Raw genomic sequence first — 25,814 nt, 5'->3', positions numbered from 1 at the left:
CACTGAAAGAACATCACACACTCATTTGCTTCCAGCACTTTCACACAAACATCTACTGTCATTATTGTCACCAAACTCTGTGGATCCTTTATTGCAAATTCAAATGGGATCAAATGGTCAGACAAAAGAGGGTTATGAGGAAATATGATGAAATGTTGTGTATTAGCAGCAAGTTATTGAATCTTTTTCCTCAGAAACCAAACAAAATGATTGACAAACATGTTTTTACAAACTCAGTGTTGGACTTGGATCAGCAGGATAAGCTGATGTTTAAAGGCATTTGAGTCTCGCTGTATGAGAGTCCAGTTATTACTCAATATTAATCAAACCTCTGTAACTTTGCTTCACTTCAGCAGCATCAGCTCATGTTCATGAAGCAGGTATGGAGGAGATCCAGGCCCCAGATATCCAGAGGCCCCAGAGTACAAGGACCCGAGGAGAACCACCAAAAGGGGGGGAATCGCCAATCGGCCACCAGGAGTGAGCCGGTACATACATGAGCGCCCAGCCCCAGACGACAAGGACCACCAACACACCAACGTCTGAGGGCATCAGCCACCGGCAGGGAGTGTGGTGAGGGGAGATAGGCCTCCGTACTTTGGAGGGCCTGAGATGTACCCAGAGAGGTTGAGTCTAAGACCCAACCTGACACATAGACACAGACGAACAGGCGCACGCGGACACCAACGTGCATTCCCACCCCATATGCACAACCAAATACTCGGCACTCACCCAACGTGTAGCCAGACACAAATAGAAACTGCACAGACCGTCGCACTCCCCAAACATACTCTATATCCCAAGTCCAGGTACCCCCGCCCTCAGAGGGGCAAGCCGCACCTAAACCCAGGAGATGTAACCCTTCTCTCTGGGGCGGAGGCAAGCGGACCACCTCTTTGATTAGAGCTGTGTCTCTAGTCAAAGCAGAGATGGAACGATGCCACTTTTATGTCCGATATCGATATGAATCCAATATAGTCGATTTTATAATCAAACTTTTTTTAATATCTTGCTGCATTTTGTATAAGTTCATACTCAAGTTTAAAAAATCTAAACACTAAAGCTGTTCAGTTATACCTGTCTGCAAAAACACACTGCAGCCAAAACATTAGACAATACTGATCTTTGTATTTTGATGCGGACGTCAAAAACTCTTTGGTTGTGAATAAAAGAAGTGCAACATCAGCACAAAATAATGTTTCTATTGAACAACTAACACAAACAGGTTGTAGAATGGAGCCTTTTATACTCACAGCTGAACAGAAACAACATCCAGAGTGGAAAACAGTGCAAACAACTGCAAACAGGCTTCATGACACTCATGTTTGATCAGGATGGATGTCAGTGTGAGCTGTTTCTATCACATTTAACCTCACAATCAATTTTGTCTCATTTCTATACAAAACTTAACACAAGTATGAAAAAAGTGTTTTTGATTGTTTTGTTTTTTGAACCATGAAACTGTTTAACAACACAGTTTGTTTCAAAGTCAAACTTGAGTCTGTCCATCGTTCGGTCAGACTGAGCAATGACAGCACACAGACGTAGACAACAGCTCTCTCAAACACCAAACTCAGGTCCTGTTGATGCTGATATACAGTGACACAGTTACATGGGTGATTCATCCTTTTAACTTTATCTTTAAACAGCTGCAGCTGTCACTGACAGCGCATGTGGTACTTTAACCTTTGGACTGTTTTCATCAGTTAATTATGGAGTTACTACAAAGAGTGAAGCTATAGGATGATCTGTCTGCTGTCACTGGGTGGTGCTGAGGTCTGAATCTGAGGACGGCTCCTGTAATCACAACGAGAACACAATCATCACAAACTGAAATATAAAGTTTATCTCTCAAATCTGAAATAAAGCTGATCCTTCTGTCCTCACACACTCGGGAGTGTTCTTCTCTTCTCTTACATTTTTTCAGTCCTACAGTTCTGCTGACAGCTGACATATGAGCTGTTTATTTAAAAAAAGCCTTATATACGAACAGATGTTCCTATATCATGTTCACCTTTGAGTTGTTGGAGCTTTATAAATGGACATCTGCAAAGATGTGATGATGGAGCAGGTTTCAGTGCTGCTGCATCCTGGTCACAACATACGGAGGTGGTATCAGCACTGGTATCAGCACTGGTATCAGCACTGGTATCAGCACTGGTATCAGCACTGGTATTGAAGAAGAAATATTAATGCTTCAAACTATTTGTCTTAAAGGATGGAAGCTGTACAGAGTTCTGCACATGTGTCTTTGTGAACATACCTCATTAACAATATTTCAGACAGTTTTTAACCTGAATATTTGCAACAAACTCAGTATAAAAAATACAGTCAGTGCTAAAAAATTAATCAGTGGAAAAATTAAACAAACATTTTAACTAGTGATGTGACGTTCTGTATCGAGGCTTCGAAGCTTGTGTCGAGTAATGGAGGGGGCGTTTCCGCGATGCGCGTATCGAGGCTTGCTTCATTTATGGGAGGAGCTGAAAATGATGACGTCCGAAGCCTCGCTGCCCGGCTGTACCACGTGACTGGTTCATGAAGTGGTTCGAACTTTGCTGCGAGCTATGACAGATATAAACCCCTCAGACTCCATTCAAAATGTGGGTGTTTGATGGAGAGTTGCGGTTAGTGAGAGTTTGGAGGTTTATGAGAGTGAGGAGAGAAAGTCAGGAGAGAATGGAGCCAGCTAAGAAGAGAAGGATGTGCTTTGTCTTTATTGTCTTTCCTCAGGAGAACAATCTCAAATAGATGAAGACCTGGTTAGCATGGTGATCGAGGACTCCCAGCCATTTAGCATTGTGGAGGACAAAGGATTTAAAAGATTTGTTAAATCATTAAAACCTACCTATGTTCTCCCCATTAAAAAGGTCATAAAAGCAGTGGAAATTTAGTTTTTACAGAATAAAATGTGAACAGGCACGTTACAAAAGCACAACCACACCCCAACCACACCTCACCTCACAGTAAATGATCATTTCCATTTTAAGCATTTCCAAATGATCATTTTCCATACTGCCAGTATAAATATACACAGTATACTGCCATCACTACAATATAGATGTTTTACACACTCCTTTTGTTGTTGACATTTACAGGCTGTGTGCAAAAGGCCACACTCTTCGAATTCATGCCAACTAATATTTTTACGTCCAGTAGGTGTCCTACTAGAGCAAATGAAGCTTCAAGAAGCTTTGCGCTGGGGTGAACCAATTGGATGAAAAGCTTCAGTGCTTCATGAAGCTTCATCTGCCCATCACTAATTTTAACTTAAGCTGCCAAGAGGAAGTCGTTGGTTTCAGTAAATATCGGGCTACTTTGTATCAATAGGTAACTTCACATCTGAGCAGACAAGTATCACATGTGGAGTTCCCCAAGGTTCCATCTTGAGACCCCTTCTGTTTAACATCTACATGCTCCCACTGGCACAGATTATAAAGAACAACAAAATAAACTACCACAGCTATGCAGATGACACACAAATATATATCACAATGTCACCAGGAGACCGAGGCCCTGTACAGGCTCTTGGTAAATGCATTGAGGAAATTAATGACTGGTTGTGCCACAATTTTCTCCAGCTAAACAAAAACAAAACTGAGGTAATAGTCTTTGGCGCAAAAGAAAAACGATTACAGGTCACCAGAGAACTTCAATCTATACACCTAAAAACCACAAACCAGGCGAGAAATTTGGGTGTAGTGATGGACGCAGACCTAAACTTAGAAAAACACTGTGGCGGAGGCGTGGCCCCGGGCGCGGCTGCAGGGGAGGAATGGAGCAGAAGGCTCAACGGGGCGGCGCTGCGAGGGCGGTAAGGACAGCTGATGGTGATGGTGTCTGATGATGGTTTCCCTCCCCTGTGTTATAGTGAGACGGAGAGGAGCGCCGAGTGAAAGGAAAAGAGAGACACACATCAGCTGGGTTGGCGAGCTGTCAGTCTATGCGACCAACTGAACTGTGACAAAATCAATAAATGTGGATCTTGGCAATACATACCTGCGTGTGCGCGTGTCTGTGCCTAGCGTATTCCACAAACACATTAAGACAATAACTAAGTCAGCTTACTATCACCTCAAGAATATTTCAAGGACAAAAGATCTGATGTCTCAACAGGACCTGGAAAAACTAGTCCATGCATTCATCTTTAGTAGGCTTGATTACTGTAACAGCATCTTTACAGGTCTACCTAAAAAAATCAGTCAGACAACTACAGCTCATTCAGAACTCTGCTGCTCGAGTCCTCACTAAGACCAAAAAAGTGGACCACATCAGTCCAGCTCTGAGGTCTTTACACTGGCTGCCTGTCCGTCAGAGGATAGACTTTAAAGTTCTGATGCTGGTCTATAAAGCTCTGAATGGTTTAGGACCAAAATACATCAGTGACCTCCTGACCCAGTATGAACCTTCCAGATCCCTCAGGTCATCTGGATCCGGTCTTTTATCAGTTCCCAGAGTCAGAACCAGACACGGAGAAGCTGCATTCAGCTTTTATGCTCCTTATATCTGGAACAAACTCCCAGAAAGCCTCAGATCAGCTGAAACACTCAGTTTATTTAAATCCAGGTTGAAGACTCACCTGTTCTCAGCTGCATTTGAATAAAGCACCAAATCCACACTTTAAGCTTAAATTTCAAAACTTACATTTTAACTACTGATTTTATCTACTGTTCTGATTTTATCTGTTTTGATTTTATATACTGTTTTGTTTGTTTGTTAATTAGTTAGCTTGTTTTAATCAATTTTAAATCATGCTTTTTATTTGTTTTTGTTTCTAATGTCTCTGTAAAGCACTTTGAATCACCTTGTTGTTGAATTGTGCTATACAAATAAACTTGCCTTGCCTTTGCTATTTGATCGGTTTTTACAGATTAATGAGGAGTTACTGAAGTGCCAGGTTTTTAAAGTTGGTGTTACTGTCTTTACACATGTGGAGACTGAAAACATGGTGCTGTTTAATAAGATATTTAATATTCAGCTCTGCACAGGAGCTGCAGCGGGGTGCAGCCTGTTGCCTTTACAGTATAACACTTGTAATAAAAGTACAGTAACGGTAATTAGTGACTGAGCAGCCCGGGGCGTTTCTCTTGATTTCTTTAGTCAGAGTAAATTCATTCACCTGCACGGGTTAGCTAAACAAACCCTGACGGCCGAGTGCTCATCTTAGCTAGCTAGGTCTCAGGACCGAGCTAAGGACGGTAGTTACGGAGTAGCTTACAAACACGTTTAACTTACCGAAAAAGTGCAGCGGGGCCTCGGGTCCTTCTGTCGGGTAGTCCAGTTTACTGAAGAACACCTCAGGCTGTCAGGTTAAAACACTTGGTCGTGTCTTCGTAGCGTAAACGCTGGCCGTCCTCTCAGAGCCTACCTCTATCTGCTATTCCCGAACAGAGATACGCAAGTTTCTCCGTGACTGCAGCTGCCGGTCAAAGCTGCTATGATGACGTTACACCTAGGGTTGCCAACTCCCTGAAAAATAAATAAGGGACACCTCGTGGCCAGGGCCGGGCGACCCAGTTGTCTTCACCCTTCCCAGTGTGGTGAATTTTCTAGCTCTTTTTTTGTGTGTGAAATTATTTTTTTAACCATTTGACTTGAAGTTGATTTAAGTAGCTGCATATTCTATTCTTTGTGATATGAACACATGTGAAACAAATGATCATTTAGCCATTTATTTTTAGCTCAAAATGACAACATTAACACAGTAAAACAGGTCTCTTTCTTAAACAGAAGCCTGTCATGCTTAACTTTTGAGAATATAAGTAAATCTTTCTTTAAAAGAACTCTGTCCTGCTTAACTTAAAATAATAGAAAAGAATAGAAAGAAAAATATTCTTGTAACAGTACACATTTAGTGCATTTAGTACAATTGGCTTCAGTTGAGGTATTATTTCAGCTTTTCTAATGCTAATCAGCTGCTCCTGTTTGTAAACCCGCTTGTTCCCATGATTATGCATCATAACTCATCATCATTATTCATCTATGTATTACTTTTATGTATTAGTCATCAATTTGTTGTAATCATCTATCCTTGCAGTTGTTTATTACACAAAATAAGTTATATTATCACACTTCTGGCCACATAGCGCTGATATTGACTGCACATGCCCATATTAACTTTTTCCAGCCAGGTGTTTTCCTTTTCCTATTCTTCCCTTTCTCTGAGGGGAACAAACATTGCTGCTCTAATGCTGGGCTCACACTGTGCGGTTTTTGGCCCATTTTGAGACGATTTTTGAGTGATCGGACCGATTTTGGCCTTCATCGTGCGTCGTGCAGTATACGTGGGGTAACGAGAAGTGATTAACACCTCACGACCAGCTCCCGATCATCAATCGCTCGTGAGGGTGTCACCACAGGCGCTCACACTGCTCACGCGCAAACACGTAAACGTCGGTGAAAAAGACGGAGCAGCACGGCTGTGCAGCGTGTGATCTGGACACAAGCGATGGAGGCACAACTTGTAGAACTTTGGAAAGCTCATCCGAGCCTTTTCGATGTGGCCTCACAAAATTATCACGACCACAACAACCGTGAAAATAGTTGGATCTACACTGCTGCTCAATCACAGCTGCCTGATCAATGTTTTTCATTAGCAATTTAGCAAAGTTGATGGTGGTGGTGTGTCTGTGTGAGTGAAAGACAGAGAGCGACAGATTTTCTGCTATAACCTTCATTTTATGGAGGCACAGTGTGAGCACTCAGGTCGCATCAGAGCATCGGGCGGTATAGTGTGAGAGTACATCGTGACATACGAACTTCTAACCCCTGCGAGTCAATCGTGCAGTTTGAGCAGGAGCTGAATAACGTGACTGAAAAAATCGCACAGTGTTTGCCCAGCTTTAGGTGTACTGTCGTCCGAGACTTGCACCGCAGAGTCGGCGTTTGTTCCCCTGTTGGCCATGCTTCTTGTTGTGGTCATCTGTTGTCTTCCGGTATTTTCTCCGCAAGCGACCTTTCCTCGACCAATGAGATGAGCGGTAATCTGAATTGTCATACTCGAATTGTCATAAGTGTGCTGTCAGCTCATTGGTCACAAAGCAGGAGAGGGGCTGGGAATTATGTTTTCAAACAAAGTGTTAATTCCATAAACATTTATAGACTACTTTTGATTCTCACTGTATTACGGGACAAAGTGCGTCCCTTATTAGCTCAATACGGGACGTGTACTTTTGTTTCGAAATACGGGACGATTCCGTATTTTAAGGGACGGTTGGCAACCCTAGTTACACCCCATTTTAACATCACCGCTGTCGGAATTAGAATCAAACTTGGACATAAATCAGCGTGATGAGAACTATTGATAAGAAAAGAAAGAATCTTTGGAAAAATATCTGAGGAGAATAAATTTATTTTAGTCTGTCCCCAGTCCCATCCGCTAACATGGAGGAGGCGGGGTTTATGACCTATACTGCAGCCAGACACCAGGGGGCGATAGAGGTGTTTTGGCTTCGTTTTTGGGGAGCTGTCACTTCGTTCTGCATCCTCCTGAGGACCCGGACTTCGTGGTCTATGTGGGCCGGGTCCTCAGAAGGTCGGGTAGGCCAGAAGTAAACGGCTATGAAATGGGACGGTCTAGCCTTCAGATTAGCATCACCGCTGTCTCGGTGGAGTTTAATAAACTCAGCTGTCTGCTCCTTGCTATCTAAAATATAACAGGACACTGGAGTAAACTCTCGACCATCTCACACTTCTGCTTAATCAGTTTTCTGTTTGACGTTTATTCAGCTGTGTGAAAACCACCCGGGGGATTAATACAGTGGCTTGTAAAAGTATTCGGCCCCCTTGAACTTTTCCACATTTTGTCACATTACAGCCACAAACATGAATCAATTTTATTGGAATTCCAGGTGAAAGACCAACACAAAGTGGTGCACATGTGAGAAGAGGAATGAAAATCATACATGATTCCAAACATTTTTTACAAATAAATAACTGCAAAGTGGGGTGTGTGTAATTATTCAGCCCCCTTTGGTCTGAGTGCAGTCAGTTGCCCATAGACATTGCCTGATGAGTGCTAATGACTAAATAGAGTGCACCTGTGTGTAATCTAATGTCAGTACAAATACAGCTGCTCCGTGACGGCCTCAGAGGTTGTCTAAGAGGATATTACATGCTTTTTCCAGCGAAAAGTGAAACTAAGCAGAGTGTTTGATCGAAACGTAAAGTGTGTGTGACGTCTATATAAATGACTAGGCTTCCTGTTTTGTGCTTCAGACCTGGGGTTGTGTGTTCAGGTCTCCATATACGGATATGTAAAATAAAGATCATTTTTAAAGTAAAAAGACCGCTTTTGAGCCGTGTCTTTTTGGCCGTAAAGAATACCAAAGGACCGGAATTTAATAACATTAAAACCAAACAATAAATGAGCAAAGTAGTGCATGATAAATATAGATGACAAATACAAAGTGCAATATAGAAACACTGGGTAAAAAGAAATGAACAATTAAAAAGGAGGATAAAAGATGTGAGCAGTAGTTAAACAGTAGAAATAAATACATAATAAACAAACAAAAATAGATAATAAATGAAAGCCAGGTCAGAAAGGTGAGTTTGGCTTTAAAAGCATGAAAACACACTGCTGTCTTCAGGAAGGCTGCTCCAGTAACAGAAAGTCATCTACATGTGGGTTTAGTTCTGACTTTAGGGACAAGTAAAAAAATAAAATAAAATAAAAACATCTGTCCAGACAACCTGACAGTCAAAAATATAAACTCAGGAACTTAAAAGGAAAATTGTGCTGACTTTGAACGTCCGCATCAAGATAAACTTACAGATTTAAGAGTCAAAAAGTGTCAAAACGTCTGTATCCTTACCTGAGAGTTTCAAGTTTACAGTCAGGACTCTTTAGTCCAACACACAGCAAATCCAAGTCTGAATCCTGCAGGTAGTTCGAGCTCAGGTCCAGCTCTCTCAGATGATTGGATGGGGAGCTGAGAATTTCAGACAAAGCTTCAAAGCTTCTTTCAGAGAGTTCACAATCTCTCAGCCTGAGGAAGAATAACAATGGAGACATATTCTTTTATTCATCTAGCATTATTAAACATATTTGTTCATAGATTCACTTACAGCACTTTCTTGGAGGCTTTGACCACTGGCAGCAGCTTCAAAAATGCCTTCTCTGAACGGGAGTATTTCTTCAGGTCGAACTCATCCAGATCTGATGACAGTAAGATGAAGACCAGAGCCGACCACTGAGCAGGAGACAGTTGATCTGTGGAGAGACGTCCTGATCTCAGGGACTGTTGGATCTCCTCCACTAGAGAACGATCATCCAGTTCATTCAGACAGTGGAACAGGTTGATGCTTTTCTCTGCAGACAGTTTCCCACTGAGCTTCTTCTTGATGTAGTGAACTGTTTCCTGATTGGTCTGTGAGCTACTTCTTGTCTGTGTCAGTATGCATAGGAGATTCTGATTGGTCTGCAGTGAAAGACCCAGGAGGAAGCGGAGGAACAAGTCCAGGTGTCCATTTGGACTCTCTAAGGCTTTGTCCACAGCACTCTGGTAGAAGTCTTTTACAGTAAGTGTTTTCTGGAAGATTTTAAAGAGAGGAGATTGTTTCTTAAGCAGGTTGACTCCAGAGTTGATGAAGGTCAGATAGACATGAAGAGCAGCAAAGAACTCCTGAATGCTCAGATGGACGAAACAGTAAACAACGTTGTTGAACATGTGGCACTCATCAGCTTTAAAGATCTGTGTGAACACTCCTGAGTACACTGAGGCTGCTCTGATATCGATGCCACACTCTGTCAGGTCTGATTTATAGAAGATCAGGTTTCCTTTCTGCAGCTGATCAAAGGCCAGTTTTCCCAGAGACTCAATGATCTTCCTGCATGACTCTGTCTCAGCTCCTCCATCATACTTGATGTCCTTCGTTTTTAGGTGAAATAGCACAAGGCGTAGGTAGAGCTCTGTGAGAGTCTTAGGCAGATCTTGACTCTCTTTGTTCTTCATGACAAACTCCAGAACTGTAGCAGTGATCCAGCAGAAGACTGGGATGTGGCACATGATGTGGAGGCTTCGTGATGTCTTGATGTGGGAGATGATGCTGCTGGCCTGCTCCTCATCTCTGAATCTCTTCCTGAAGTACTCCTCCTTCTGTGGGTCAGTGAACCCTCTGACTTCTGTCACCATGTCAACAATGTCACAAAGGATCTTATTGGCTGCTGCAGGTCGTGTGGTTATCCAGAGGCGAGCAGAGGGAAGCAGTTTCCCCCTGATGAGGTTTATCAGCAGCACATCCACTGAGGTGGACTTTCTAGGGTCAGTCAGGATTGCAGTTTTGTGGAAGTCCAGAGGAGGTCGACACTCATCCAGACCATCAAAGATGAACACAACCTGGAAGTCTTCAAAGATGTAGATTCCTGCTTTTTTGGTTTCAGTAAAGATGTGATGAACAAGTTCCACCAAGCTGAACTTTTCCTCTTTCAGCAGATTCAGCTCTCTGAAAGTGAATGGAAACATGAACTGGATGTCCTGGTTGGCTTTGTCTTCAGCCCAGTCCAGAGTGAACTTCTGTGTTAGGACTGTTTTCCCAATGCCAGCCACTCCCATTGTCAGCACTGTTCTGATTGGTTTATCTCTTCCAGGTGGGAGTTTAAAGATGTCTTCTTGTCTGATGGTTGTTTCTGGTCTGTCTGGTTTCCTGGATGCTGTTTCAATCTGTCTGACCTCATGTTCATCATTGACCTCTGCAGTCCCTCCCCCTGTGATGTAGAGCTCTGTGTAGATCTGACTCAGGAGGGTCGGGTTTTCTGTTGTAGAAATCCCCTCGAGCACACACTGGAACTTCTGTTTCAGGTCTGACTTGAGTTTGAGCTGACACTCAGTGAGAATCTCTGCATGAATAAACAGCAAATGACACAAATGAGAAAACTGCATTCTGGTTACTGTGGTTATGTGTTCAGTTCACTGGACTCTTGGTGTCATGATCCGAGTGAGTCTGAGTAACTTTCCACAGCATCAGCTCTCCTCCCCTGGGTGGAGCCCTCCTCACTCCTCCCTGCTCCTCACCTGTTGCCAATTACTCCGGCAGTATTTATGAGCAGCACTCACAATGAACCTTCTCCAGATTGTCTGCTTACCACAGTCAGTTCTCTGCCTCACATTTTGTCTTGTGCTCCTCAGCTTGTTTCGCGTAACCCTCTTTTCCTGTTCCCTAGTCGGCACCTGGATACATCTTCCAACTCTCGCCATAAGTCACGCCTCAGGATTCTGGCCTGCCACTGCTGGGAAAACTCCCTCTTGCAAACTGCCATCCTCACCTGCCTGCCTCCCTGTGCACCCACATCTCACTCTGTACCCAGATTTAATTCATCTCCTCCTCCAGCTGATCTCCACCTGCAGCCACGTAACACCTCTTAGTTTTTAAATCTTGGACTCATTCACTACACTGTGGACCACTCTGATTATTATCTCCTTTGTTCCAGTGATCCTGGATAGTTTCTATTTGCCCGATTCTGCCCCTGTTGTTCCTTTGACCTGCCTCAGCTTATGTTCTGGCCTCAGCTCTGCACTTCTCATAATACCTCGCTTGCTGTTGAATTTAGCCGTGATTCAGCTTTCTCCGTCAAGAAATCTAGTAAAATACATTTCTGTTAAAAGTCACTCAGCCTCCGTTTTTTGGTTCTGTGCTTGACTCCATTCCTTTTCATGAGCCATTGAGCCCTGACACTTGGGTTATAACTGAGGGCAGGTTTTATAGAGACACATTCGATTTAATTATGTTTATTTATACAGCACCAAATCAATACTAGCAACATTTCACATATTACATAAACAACACTATGGAGCCAGTGATGAATAAATATGTAGAATAAATGAAAGAATTTCAAGTATAAAAGTTTTTTTTATTAATTCCTCCAAATAACAACAACAGTCACCCCAATGTGCTTTATATTGTAAGATAAAGAACCTACAATAATACAACAGAAAAAACCCAACTATCTTTTTGGGTCCTGAAAACTGAAGGCTCTGCCTCCCATTCTACTTTTAAATACTCTGTGAACAACAAGTAGGCCTGCAGAGCGAGAGCGAAGTGCTCTAATAGGGGGATATGGTACTACAAGGTCATTAAGATAAGATGGGGCCTGATTATTTAAGACCTTGTATGTGAGGAGCAGGATTTTGAATTCAATTCTGGATTTAACAGGAAGTCGATACAGGAGAAATCTGCTCTCTCTTTCTAGTCCCTGTCAGGACTCTTGCTGCAGCATTTTGGATTAACTGAAGCCTTTTCAGCGAGTTTTTAGGACTTGCTGATAATAATGAATTACAGTCATCCAGCCTTGACGTAATAAATGCATAAACTTGTCACGGCTGGGGCAGCAGTCGTGCGGTGGAGTTAAATGAGGACCCAAGTTGCAGACAGTGGTGGAGATGCGAGTGAGGTTTTATTTACAGTGAACAAACCAAGGTGAGGGCAGAACTAAACATAAACCTAAACTGGACAAACTACAGTGGCTTGCAAAAGTATTCGGCCCCCTTGAACTTTTCCACATTTTGTCACATTACAGCCACAAACATGAATCAATGTTAGTGGAATTCCAGGTGAAAGACCAACACAAAGTGGTGCACACGTGAGAAGTGGAACGAAAATCATACATCATTCCAAACATTTTGTACAAATAAATAACTGCAAAGTGGGGTGTGCGTAATTATTCAGCCCCCTGAGTCAATACTTTGTAGAACCAGCTTTTGCTGCAGTTACAGCTGCCAGTCTTTTAGGGTCTGTCTCTACCAGCTTTGCACATCTACAGACTGAAATTCTTGCCCATTCTTCTTTGCAAAACAGCTCCAGCTCAGGCAGATTAGATGGGCAGCGTTTGTGAACAGCAGTTTTCAGATCTTGCCACAGACTCCTGATTGGATTTAGATCTGGACTTTGACTGGGCCGTTCTAACACATGGACATGTTTTGTTTTAAACCACTCCATTGTTGCCCTGGCTTTATGTTCAGGGTCGTTGTCCTGCTGGAAGGGGAACCTCCGCCCCAGTCTCAAGTCTTTTGCAGACTCCAAGAGGGTTTCTTCCAAGATTGCCCTGTATTTGGCTCCATCCATCTTCCCATCAACTCTGACCAGCTTCCCTGTCCCTGCTGAAGAGAAGCACCCCCAGAGCATGATGCTGCCACCACCATATTTGACAGTGGGGATGGTGTGTTCAGAGTGATGTGCACTGTTAGTTTTCCACCACACATAGCGTTTTGCATTTTGAACAAAAAGTTCCATTTTGGTCTCATCTGACCTGAGCAGCTTCTTCCACATGTTTGCTGTGTCCCCCACATGGCTTGTGGCAAACTGCAAACGGGACTTCTTATGGTTTTCTGTTAACAATGGCTTTCTTCTTGCCACTCTTCCATAAAGGCCAACTTTGTGCAGTGCACGACTAATAATTCCCCCACCTGAGCTGTAGATCTCTGCAGCTCGTCCAGAGTCACCATGGGCCTCTTGGCTGCATTTCGGATCAGCACTCTCCTTGTTCGGCCTTGTTCGATTACACACAGGTGCACTCTATTTAGTCATTAGCACTCATCAGGCAACGTCTATGTGCAACTGACTGCACTCAAACCAAAGGGGGCTGAATAATTACGCACACCCCACTTTGCAGTTATTTATTTGTAAAAAATGTTTGGAGTCATGTATGATTCTCATTCCACTTCTCACGTGTACACCGCTTTGTGTTGGTCTTTCACCTGGAATTCAAATAAAACTGATTCATGTTTGTGGCTGTAATGTGACAAAATGTGGAAAAGTTCAAGGGGGCCGAATACTTTTGCCACTGTAACAGACAAACCTGAAAACATAAGGACAGCGGGGAATACACAGAGATGACACAAAGAAGGCTGGATAGAGAGACGAGTAGTAACACTGATTAACACAGTAATGCAGACGACACAACGAGGAACACAGGCAGACACATACTATAAATACACACAAGGTAATGAGGGAATGACACACAGGAGGGGAGCACAGCTGATCCTAATTCACAAGACGAGACACAAACCTTCAAAGTAAAACAGGAAACAGACTGTTTTACAACACAAACTCGGGGACACGAACAGAACACAGAGGAAAGACACAGGTAGAGATCAACCTAAGAACTAATACAAAATCAGAATTAACACAAAGTACACAAGGTGATACCAAAAATGAAACAAAACGCTGAACGACCCAGGACCATGACAGAACTAGTTTTTCAGCGTCACTCTGAGACAGGATATTTCTAACTTTAGAGATGTTGCACAAATGGAAGAAAGCAGTCTTGCATATTTGTTTAATATGTGCGTTGAAGGACATGTCCTGGTCAAAAATGACTCCAAGGTTCCTCACAGCGTTACTGGAGGCCAAGGTAATGCCATCCAGAGTAAGAATCTGCTTAGATACCATATTTCTAAGATTTTCAGGGCCGAGTACAATAACCTCAGTTTGATCTGAATTAAGAAGCAGAAAGTTAGCGGCCATCCAGGTCTTTATGTCTTTAAGACGTTCCTGCAGTTTAACTAATTGGTGTGTGTTATCTGACTTCATGGACAGATGGAGCTGGGTATCATCTGCATAGCAGTGTAAATGTATGCTATGTCTTCTAATGATGCTGCCTAAGGGAAGCTTGGTAACTGGAGCGTTGCCAGCAGAAGGCTGAAGTGGAATCTCCCAGAAAGCTGCAGAAGAAAAAACATGAGCTGAAATGGTGGATTTCAGTCAAATAAGGAGAACTGTGGCTTTCCTCCAACCTTTGACCAATCACCTTAGTGTCCTGTTTATCAACCATAATAAAAAGCATTTACTGTCTGGGCATTTTTTTGTTTGGGTCTCCAAACAGCAGAAAGAAATGGCAGCCATTTTTTTAACTTTACCTTCAACTGGTAAATAGATTTAAGAGAAAGCACTTTGATCATATTTGTGACGTGTCCCAAACTGTTGTTGTCGCCTCATTTATGTTGATAAAACAGCTCTAAAACCAATCTGACAATATAAATCTGTAAAATGGGCAGAAAACCTGCTGCTGGTCCCATTTTAATCAAACCAACCCAAAGAGCAGATATTCATGTGTGTACACAGGAGGTTATTTGTGCAGATGCATAAAACACAAACTGTTGGCTTTCTGCAGTCTCTCACTCCTGAAAGTGTTGGCAAGTGTTTTGGATTTATTATTTATATGGATTTTAATGGCACCTGTGTAATGTTAACTAAGGTTTTTATTGTTTATGTATTTTTTGTTTAGTCATTCCCTGACTTACCTGTGGGTTCTGGGATGGTTTTATTTAAATTCTCCAACAGATCATTCCTGTTTATCCTCCCCAAAAGATTTTTAGCAACTTCAAAAGTGTTGATAGAGTAGGTATCAAACATCAGATCCACTATGTTCGTCCTCTCTGCATTCTCCAGTTCACTCTCTGGGATTGCTGGTAAACCTTCTACAGACCCGTTCTTCAGATGCCACTTAAATTCTTCAAAGTCATCACGTCCCAAATCCTTCAAAGTCCCCAGAAGGATTTCTTTAGGTGTCGTCATCTTTTACCCTGTAAGGACCCGATAAACAAAGACTGTAACAACAGCTGGAGAGGTAATTGTCTGATTTATCAGAATTTAACTTGATTCTAACAGCAGTTCATCACAATAAATTTCTTAGGCTCAGAATGCAACAAAATTGCACATGAAGAAGCACATAGAGAAGTATCCAAGTAACACTTTGCTACAATATAAAACAAACTATTATAAATAAAGAAAATATATAAACTAAATATATACACTACCCGTCAAACGTTTTAGAACAGCCCAATTTTTCCAGTGTTTTTGTCACGGTTTGCGAGCCGTGTGTAAATTATTAAAGGACCCTTTATGCAGGCAGCTCAGATGCAAGTGAGTTTATTCATCACATGGTGATACAAACAGAAATGGCGAAGGTGAGCATGGAAACTAAGCAAAAACCTAAACTGGGAAAACTAACAGTACACGAATATGAAGAATTACACGAAGGGAAGACGAAAACACGGAACACAAGGGGTGGGAGCAAAGCACCACAACACATCACTATATAGTAGTGATGGGTCCACAACACTGATGCACCGACGCTTGTATCAAGCTCACAGAGCGAAACCTGTATCGGTGCGTGTGTCGCTTTAAGAAAAAGTCACGTGATCGATACAGCTGCTGTATCGCTCATTACCAACGCGCTAAACTGTGTTTAAAAGGTACCGCATCTGCATCTGTCAATGGGATGAGTCGCCACCAAAAAACCCCCCAAAAAACCAAAATTACTCTCGCAAAGATAAAAAACAAAAAAAAAAAATCTCTCCATAACAAAATTGAGCTTGAAAGAAAAAAAAATGTTTCTGCTGTGTGGGATCATTTTGATCTTTTAACTGCAAATAAGGGAATAGTTTGTCTGTCTTTGTTTCAGTGTAATCTATCAGAATAGGAAAAACAGCAATGTGACTTGCAGTGTAAATTATTTATTTTCTATTCTGCTGAGCTTTGTTACACAATCAAAAGCACCTCCTCAGTGTTCAGGCATTACAGAACCAAACATGAAAATGAGGAGACAAACACACCGAGAATGAACACAGGTCGGCCTATATTGACACTGAACTGCTTTATCATCATTTTTTAATTAACATGCGTTTTATTATTTTGAAATCAAGCACCTAGGAAGTCTGTTCTGGACCATGCAGTCCTGAGTTTTATTATAACGGACTGCCAACCCCTTAGTATTGTGGAGAGTGTCGGAGAGAAACATTCCAAGATCAGAGGATCCTTTAACGTACTGGGGGAACAGGAAGACATCTTATCTGAACCTTTTCCACCTGGCTTTACAGTTTTTGTGTACCCCAGCTTCATCTGTGGCTCTGAATTTTCCAAAGCTGGGGAAATGCACCTTAGAACACACATGCATCAACACTACAATGAGCGGGCGGAGGGAGGTTTTGGAGTCTTCTCACACCCCCGTTCTCTGCGACAGGCACGTGCAGAGGGGGGGGGGCTAGAGGGGCTTGAGCACCCGCCCCTTTCCTGATGGGTGCCCAAGGTGCCCTTTTGTTGAGGCAACTTTTAAAAAAAAAAAAGTATTATTTTTTTTTAATGTGTGCGTGCGTGCGGAGTCCTGTCTGTGCCCTTCAACAATAATATTTAACTATTAATCACAGTTTTGCTAAATAAAAGGATCTGGCTTGCATCAGTCATATGATCACATTTAACCAATGATCGCCCTCGACGGCAGAACGCGCTGGTTACGAGCCGGGAACGAGCTCACAAAGAGCACGCGCATTTTTTGCGGTCCGGAGCTGTAAGAGAAACACAAGTTAACTCAGAGACACAGACTGATGCGACAAACCCAGTAAGTAGGTGTACAGCGTACACTGTAGTGTGTAGCACACAGGAGTATTAGCTTATTACGTACACGTTGGTAAGTTGTCTTGTTGCAACTGACGAACTGAAACAAACGAGCGTGCTGTGTGTGCAACAGCGTGACAAACATTACCTGTCCTTTTATTAACTGCACATGTAGTGCTGGTCATAGCTGCTGGCTACCTGTGTAAGGCTGTCATGGGTCTGTAGCTCTGTCACCGTTTTAGTGAACATATTTAGTTTTAAAGTAAGTTACAGAGCATTTCCTGCCTTTCTGGGGGGATTATATTTCACTAAAAAACGATCTAATATACATGTCCACATAATTATGCATTATTATAATTATAATATATTAAAAAACACGCTGTATTTTAAAGAACATACATTAAGATGCAGATTATATTAGATTTATATTTTAAATAAGACAAAATTTGGATTTTACAGCAGTAAAATGATTGTATCTCTATACATGTAATAAGCTTTGCCCTGCACAGAGTGGATAGTGAAACAAATGGAATCATCATAAATACATTATTTCATATTTATTACTTCCCCCTCCTCATTGCTTTATTATTGTAGCTCTAGTAATAAATAATAATGTAAGGATTCTGGATCAGCACCATGATGCCCATAGTATATACAGTATTCTGAAGAAGGTCTAAAATGTCAGTGTGTTGCACCAAAATATTTAAGTAATTATCAGTTTTAGTTCTTAGAGTGTACCTCAAAGCACACTGTGTTCTGTTGATCTTATGTGCTGCACAATAATGTTTAATATTTAGTATTTACTGTTATATTACTATATATCATTGTGATGTTGTTTATTGTATTGCTCTCGTTTTCTTCTGCTTGTTTTCTTTTTTCTTTCTCAACAGGTGATCCAGGTGATTGATGTATGTGTGTGTGTATATATATATATATATATTTTTTTTTTTTTTTGTCTGCTTATTTAGTTGGTTTTTGTTTTTTTGCCCTTTATCCCTGTCCCAGGACACAGCTGGGAGTGATTGACAAGATGAGACAGAGGAAACGCAAACTAAACACACTGACATGAGACACGGACCTTCACCACAAAGCAGTAAATACATAGACTGAGGCTACGTCCACACGTACACGGGTATTTTTGAGAACGGAGATTTTCCGTTTTTGTTTTCAAAAATAATCCCGTCCACACGTAAAGGCAGAAATGAAGGAAAACACTGCTAGGAACATGCCAAAGCAACAGGTGGAGATATATTCCTAACCGTGCAGAAATGCTGGCCAATCAGAAGTCTAGAAGCCTCGGTGGGAAAAAGTAAACAAAGCTGGGGCATAGAAGGAGAACCAAGTCGTATGTGTGGAGGGACAGTAACTGTGTGTATATGTAATCATTTAAACACTGCAGAAAGTACAATTAACACTAATAGTATAATAATAGTACCTGAATTGTACGGAGCCCCTCTGATGACATGGTCCAAAAATAAATAAATTGTGGCCACAAAATACCCTCGAAATACTATTTTCGAGAGCACGAAATGGGTATAACGTGGCAACGAATTACGCATTTGTGGCAACATCATATTGATACAATTCCTGGACAGCTGCGTAGAGACACAAGCATGAGAGTAGGCTAAACCTATACACCGTGGACAGAGACGGTATGAGTGAGTTTTATTTTAGGCTGGGAATGAGCTACAATGCATTTTGAAAAGCCTGCAATGCAAGGAACCATTATTACGGAGAGACATTTAAACAGGATACTGAGAGCCCAGCTGCTTTACAGGGCCTGGACGCCGGGATAGATTTTATTGTCAACCAACTGCAAGGGCCTGGGAAGGATCACGGTTATTGGTCAAGTGTTTCGTGCCCACAAATTAGCATTTCGTGCGCACGAAGTAGTATTTTGTGGCCACAATTGATTTATTTTTTGGACCATGTCATCAGAGGGGCTCCGAAGAATTGGGATACAGCCTCTGAGATAGAAAGTGTGCGACCGTGAACTCGACTCTCTTTATGACACATACACACACAGACACACACACAGACACTTGTTTTCAGATTTTAGTGAGGACACCAAAAAGCCTCAAAAATATCCTCAAACTCGTGAGGACGGCCATTTTGTGGGACTCTATTAGCCCACATAGTAGCATACCAACTCTTTGTCCTCACAAACATGTCTAAACAGGTACACACACACACACAGACACACACACAAACAGGTTTGTCAGGTTCCTCGGCTCGTTCTCTGCGTTCAGTCCATTGAAGGTGATTATTGAGCCAATCACAGCTACAGAGCTCACTGTGACTCTTCTTCTCTCTACAGTCACACAAACAAACACACTCAGAGACTCTGACAGCAAAACTACAACAATGTGGTGTTAACACTCACCCTGCCTCAGCTCCACCGTCCTCCTGCTGCTCTGACGGAGGCTCAGCTGTTCCTCTTCCTGTTCCCACCTGCTCGGGTGGCTCCTCCCCTCTGCAGTTACAGGAAATCAGGTGTGTGTGTCTCTTGTTGAGACTGGTTCTTCCTGCTCTCTATCATCACATTGGGTGTTTCCAAATTCAGGGAGAGGATGCTTCGAATGCCACATTTGTAGGAAATTGTATCACATGGACGCGACGAAGGCTGTTCAAATTTGAAGTCTTCCAAATGCGTCCTTCATTTCCCTGAATTTGAAGGATGGGTCAGGTGTGTCCTTTGTGGCCCAACATATCCCAGGATTCATTGCGGGCCATACAGGAGATATTGTTCTGATAATGATAGTGATCGAAGTGGGAGTTAATGCAGGAGACGAACACTTTCAAATGTAAGTATATGAAAATCTGGTGGTGCAAAAGTTTTTATAGCGGGTGTGTTGTTAGGCTCTGGGCATCTGCATAGACATGTTCTTTTTTTGAGAATGTGAGGACAAACTTGAAAGAGAGACACTGTGAGAGTGGACACATCCACACTGCTGCTGCATCTGTGCTCACCACGATGGCCTCCTTCAGAGAGATGGAGGACTCACTCTGTCTTCTGGCTGATGTAAGTGTTCAGCTTTGAACAGCTGTCGTTCCAGCTGCTTTTAACTTTGTAGTTTCACATTTGTACAGACTTTATATTTTTTATAGACGTGTCATAAACCAGTCCTTAAATCATTTTCATTATCACAGATACAGTCTACACTCTGCATCATGAGCTGGTCAATATCGCAAAAGTTGTAATTCGTTTCATGTTTCATGTAAACTGCTCTGAGGTCACAGTGACACCAGCAGATGTAGTTACAGCCTCTCTGTCCCCACCATCCCGGCCCACGTAGACCGCAAAGGCCGGGTCCTCCGAAGGATGCAGCCGACGAATTGGAACACAGCTCATGTCTGACAGCAGTTTGAAGAGGAAATGGATTCTGTTCTGTTCTTCACTCATCACCTACCTGACAGCTGACACCTCACACCTGTTTCTCAGCTGCAGGTCAGACAGAAGGACACACAGAGGATGGAGGGAAGGAGGATGGATCTGCTAGTCTGAAAGTTGGTATGTCAGTTTCTGGTCAAGTTTTTGTTCAACAGGAAACATAAACAGAAGCAGGATTCATACCAGCCTCCACTTGAACAGCAGCCTGCTTAAACTGTCTGCGTGTCTCTAGCTGATCTCTGTCTCCTGCTGATGTCACAACGTCTCCGTTTTATTTGAACACTGGAGGTGAAGATGGCAGATTGTTGGCTAAAATGGATGTCTGTGGCATCCTGCATTTAATGTTCAGCATCTTTGTGAAAAACCCTTTAAAAGTTGTTTAACATGTCCAAAAATCCAAAACTGTTACAGATTACAAAGATGTTGTTTCTATGGGCTCAGGCTGTACTTGCTAGTTCACATTTCGGTAGTAATGTTGATGATGAGGATCATTATTTGTCATTGCTTTAGTTTTTATTCCACTGTTTCAAGGACATGCACTTAGTAGGGACAGCGGACTGGACAGGTCTTCAGTCTGTCTCGCTCTAAGACAGCTGGGTTAGGCTCCAGCGCCCCCGCGACCCTGAAAAGGATCAGCAGAAGTGGATGGATGGAGGGTCAGTTTGTCAACATTAGAAAAACAAACATACTACCTGCCTTAAATGTGAAATGGACGGGCTTTATGTTTGCTCGTTGTTTGCTAAAGAGACTTTTCTGCAGCATTTCTCTCCCGACTTCTTTGTAGCACCTTTCACTGTCACACATTTGATCTTTACAGCAGGGCTGTGCCATATCATATACCATACTATAGAATTTTGACATAGTAGCTATATAATGTTACTCCTACTTTATAGATCTCCATCACCCGATCCTCCGAAAACCTCTTGGAGTTGGCAGCACTCGACTGAGCCATTTTGTGCAGAAGAAGATTAAAATGATGCTTTAAACTCCAGATGTTATCTGAGCTCAGATCCTAAAGCCAGACCTCTGCATCTTCATTCTTGTGGAAAAGCAGAGCAGATGTTGTTTTCAGGAGGATGCTGCTATAATGGCTTTAGTTCCTTGCAGGTAATTATGACGACAGCGGAAGCAGCAGGAACAACAAACAGCCCAAACTAACAGACAAAATATTAATGAAAGTCCAACCCAATCTCCTCCATCCCCGTATCCTCCACTATTTGCATCTTCATCTGTGAAACCTGCAGAGCAGAAACAGTGTGTGGACAAAGTTAGCCGGTATGCAGACATGTTTGCTTTTGTTACAGGAGTTTGAAACACATCTGCAGCTCATTCAGAGGCTTTGGGGCCGTACACACTTCATTTTAAATCAGTACAGCCGATCTCACAGCTGCTGGATGTTTCTTTGAATCATAAGAACATTAAGACAAACAAGATGATCATGAAAATCATATTAATGATTGATTTGGCCTACGTTTGATGCTGAACTGCAGTAGCTCCTGACATTGTGCTTTTATTTCGTCTGGATTAGTTTGCAGCACTGCTGCACAGTTTACATTAAAGTGCACTTTTGCAGAGCAGACGACCCCCTGCACGACTGATGGGGTGAACCAAGGCCCTGCATCAGACAAAGAAGCATTATTTCAACTGTGAGTCATGCAAAGCAGCTCTAGTAGAGTCCTGTAAATGAACAGACTGGATCCCTGTAACGTACCACCTCAGTGACCAGTGGAAACATTCAAATGTTCAGGTAGTCATCCTAACTGACTTGGGGTTTCTGCCAGTGTGTTACAAGTGAAGCAGCTTGCCTGGTCTACACACTGGGACTCGTTTCTTTAAATCTGTCACGGTTCTGGGTCCGTCGGACCCAGTAGTTTGAGTTTTATTATGTTTTGGTTTTAGTTTGCATCAGGGATTGTTTTCTTGTTCTCTTGTAGTGTTGATTATGATGATGTTTATTATTTGAGTTTCATGTTTCTGTGGTGTTTAGGATTTGTTCTTCAGTTGTGTCTGCTTAGTATTTGTCTAGCTCCATGTGCCATTTTCTGTCTGTCTCTCTATGTCGAGTTTGTGTCTTAGTGTGATGGTTGCTTGTTCCTGTTTTATTGTGATGGTTCCTGTTTTATTGTGATGGTCTGCGTACTGTCACGGCGAGTGAGATGAGCCGTGTGGAAAATAAAGGAGGATCCAAACGCAGGCACTTGTATGGGTGTGAGGGTGGTTTATTAAACACAAAAAGGAAATGGACAAACGGCGAACGGAGCAATGACTAAACTAAACTGGGAACAAACTAACTATAGAACACGAACCTGGACATGAATGAGAGCGGGCGGAAACAGATGATGGTAGACTGCAGGGAAACACACAGATGAAGCAGGGTGGAAACACAGACGGACCAGCAACTACAATGACGGCAGACATGACTTAAATACACAGAGAATCACAGGGGAATTACACACAGGTGGTGGACACAGCTGGGAATAATCAACAAGACGAGACAAAGGTAAAACTGAACACACTCACATGAGACGCAGACCATCACAATAAAACAGGAACAAGCAACCATCACACTAAGACACAAACTCGACATAGAGAGACAGACAGAAAATGGCACATGGAGCTAGACAAATACTAAGCAGACACAACTGAAGAACAAATCCTAAACACCACAGAAACATGAAACTCAAATAATAAACATCATCATAATCAACACTACAAGAGAACAAGAAAACAATCCCTGATGCAAACTAAAACCAAAACATAATAAAACTCAAACTACTGGGTCCGACGGACCCAGAACCGTGACAAAATCACCATTAATACAGTTTCAGCTGCTGACACATTCACTAGTGGGTAGTAATTAAAGCATGCTGCACCACTCATGAGTGCTATCATTCAGCACTCTCATTCATTTGTCTTAAAGCTGGTAATTAAACTCCCTGATGCCTCACTCTGTCTCACTCTTTTCTGTGTGTGAGAGAAAGAAGATGCAGCTGTGTTTCTAACAGCTGCTCTGGAGGAAGCCCTGCAACTCTAGAATCTCACCTGAGTCTGTGACTGTGAGCTTGATGGAGTGCCTGAACTCCTTGATGACTCTCTCACCACAGATGCTGTGGTTGGTTGGTTCACTCACTATGTATTAACAGACCTCTCTGCATTGAATCATATCTGTTATTAATCTCTGTCTCGCTTCCACAGCATGTCTTCATCCTGTCTTCCTTCTCTCACCCCAACCGGTCAGCAGATGGCCCCGCCCCTCCCTGAGCCTGGTTCTGCTGGAGGTTTACGTTGAAACCAAGCACACCATTGTTTTTCTTGTGACATTACCAATAAGTTTGATGTGTCACATGGCCCTCTTCCTATTGAAAAAACAAAAGTTGTATCCAAGATGGCCGACTTCTAAATGGCCACCATGGTCACCACCCATCTTGAGGAGTTTGCCCCTCACATATACTAATGTGCCACAAACAGGACTTTAATATCACCAACCATTCCCATGTTATTACGGTGTATCCATATAAATGGCCCACCCTGTACTTACATTATAACCAATCCGCTCCTTTATCCCCACTTAAAATATTTTTACTGAACTATTGTAATATTTGCTGCCATTGCTGCTGTCCTCTTGGCCAACTTACTCTTTCAAAAGACATGTTTAATGTTAATGAGATTTTTTTTAACTACATAAATAAAGGTTATATAAAAGTCGCTGCCAAAAACTGATCGCGGCTTCTACCTTGTTACACGAATGTTGTTTGTGGCTCAAGATGACTTTATGTCATCCATGAGGGAAGCATTTGACATATGTTTCACATATTATAGCCCAACAAGTTACTTATAGCAGTTTAAATACGAGCAATCACTTTTTGGCAAATACCAGAAATCAGTTTTTGGCAGACAATCACTTTTTGGCACAACACCGGTGTCTAGCAGGTTTTATATTTTAGAAAGTTTAAAGCTCAGCTTAATAGAAGTAGTGTGGTCGTGAGTTTTGCATAAACAAATTTGTGCAAACCTCAATGAAGTGAAGCAACATTATAAAGAAGAGTGAGCCTAAATGACTCCCCAATGATGTGAGAGACTGATAGTCATACAGAAAACAATGACTTTGAGCTGTTGCTGCTAAACGTGCTTCTACAAGCAACTGAATCTTGGAGTGCACTTTGGTTTGTCTGCTCATAAATTGGTGGTTCATGATGATAAATGAACTTCTGAACTGGTTTAACATCAGTGCAGTGGCTGGTCCATTCCTTGATGTATATGTCAACGTTCAAAATGAGCCATTTAAATCAGCTGTGTTGGATCAAGGACACATCTAAACCCTGCAGGACAGCGGCCCCGAGGCCTGGAGTTCCCACCCTCAGTGCAGTGGAAATAGTCTCGTGCCAGTCTTGGTGCTGCCTTTGAGTCTATATTGCCGAACACTGTGTGCACACATTTTTTTCCTTCCTAAACAAACACACATTTGTAAAGGAAAATTTAAATTGAACTCACAGTTGGCGGTTAATCGTTATATAGTTTAGATGTACACCGAGAGACGCATTTAGTGGGACTTTTACACCGCCACAGATTTTCTTCTTCTTTTTTGTTACATTATTGACATATACTAGATATTTTAACCTAAGCAGCAACAATCATGTCTCTGGTACAGGCACTTTCCACCATGCAGGTTAAGCTAAAATGTGACTTGAAACAAATTCTGGGTTTCCGTTCCATAAAGGTTCATTTCATCTGGTAAGTCAGCCCCTGAGGTAACAGTCTATGTGAACATAACATACTCACTGACTCACACTCAACTTGATTGATAGTGATTTCCTGAATCAGGCAAAGCGCACAGAGGAAATTCATTTGCATATGTTTGTTTTCACAATCACTGAAATCCAAGTTAGGCATGTTTCCCTTTTTTGTTGTTGTTCTTGACACGAGTGCTTCAGTTATTTTCTCATCAGTATGTTAGGACAGAAAGGATTCTGTTGTGGATTTATGATCATCTCACGTGTGTCCATCTTTCAAACTCTTAGATTGTGTAGACATTAATGCAGCTGTCAGACTGTAGGCCAGTTTCTTTGCACTGTAAGCATTGATTGGATGCTAC

At 42.2% G+C, this 25,814-nt stretch overlaps 2 protein-coding genes across 2 annotated transcripts in view; both read right to left on the bottom strand.

Moving 5' to 3' along the window:
• LOC309701482 (uncharacterized protein) overlaps positions 1 to 25,814 on the bottom strand; it is a 2,150,955-nt gene that overhangs the window by 1,901,819 nt on the left and 223,322 nt on the right. The window lies entirely within an intron of this gene.
• On the bottom strand, positions 8,813 to 15,513 carry LOC309700208 (NLR family CARD domain-containing protein 3-like; the record flags this gene model as incomplete). The annotated part of the gene is made up of 4 exons (XM_082523656.1): positions 8,813 to 8,816; positions 8,949 to 8,990; positions 9,070 to 10,840; positions 15,240 to 15,513. The coding sequence occupies 4 exons, from the start codon at positions 15,511 to 15,513 to the stop codon at positions 8,813 to 8,815; spliced, it is 2,091 nt and encodes a 696-aa protein (XP_082379782.1).

Source organism: Aulonocara stuartgranti, assembly GCF_965226115.1.
Source record: "Aulonocara stuartgranti genome assembly, chromosome: 23".
In the NCBI taxonomy this organism is placed as follows: Eukaryota; Metazoa; Chordata; class Actinopteri; order Cichliformes; family Cichlidae; genus Aulonocara; species Aulonocara stuartgranti.
This window is presented reverse-complemented; position numbering and strand designations above follow the sequence as displayed.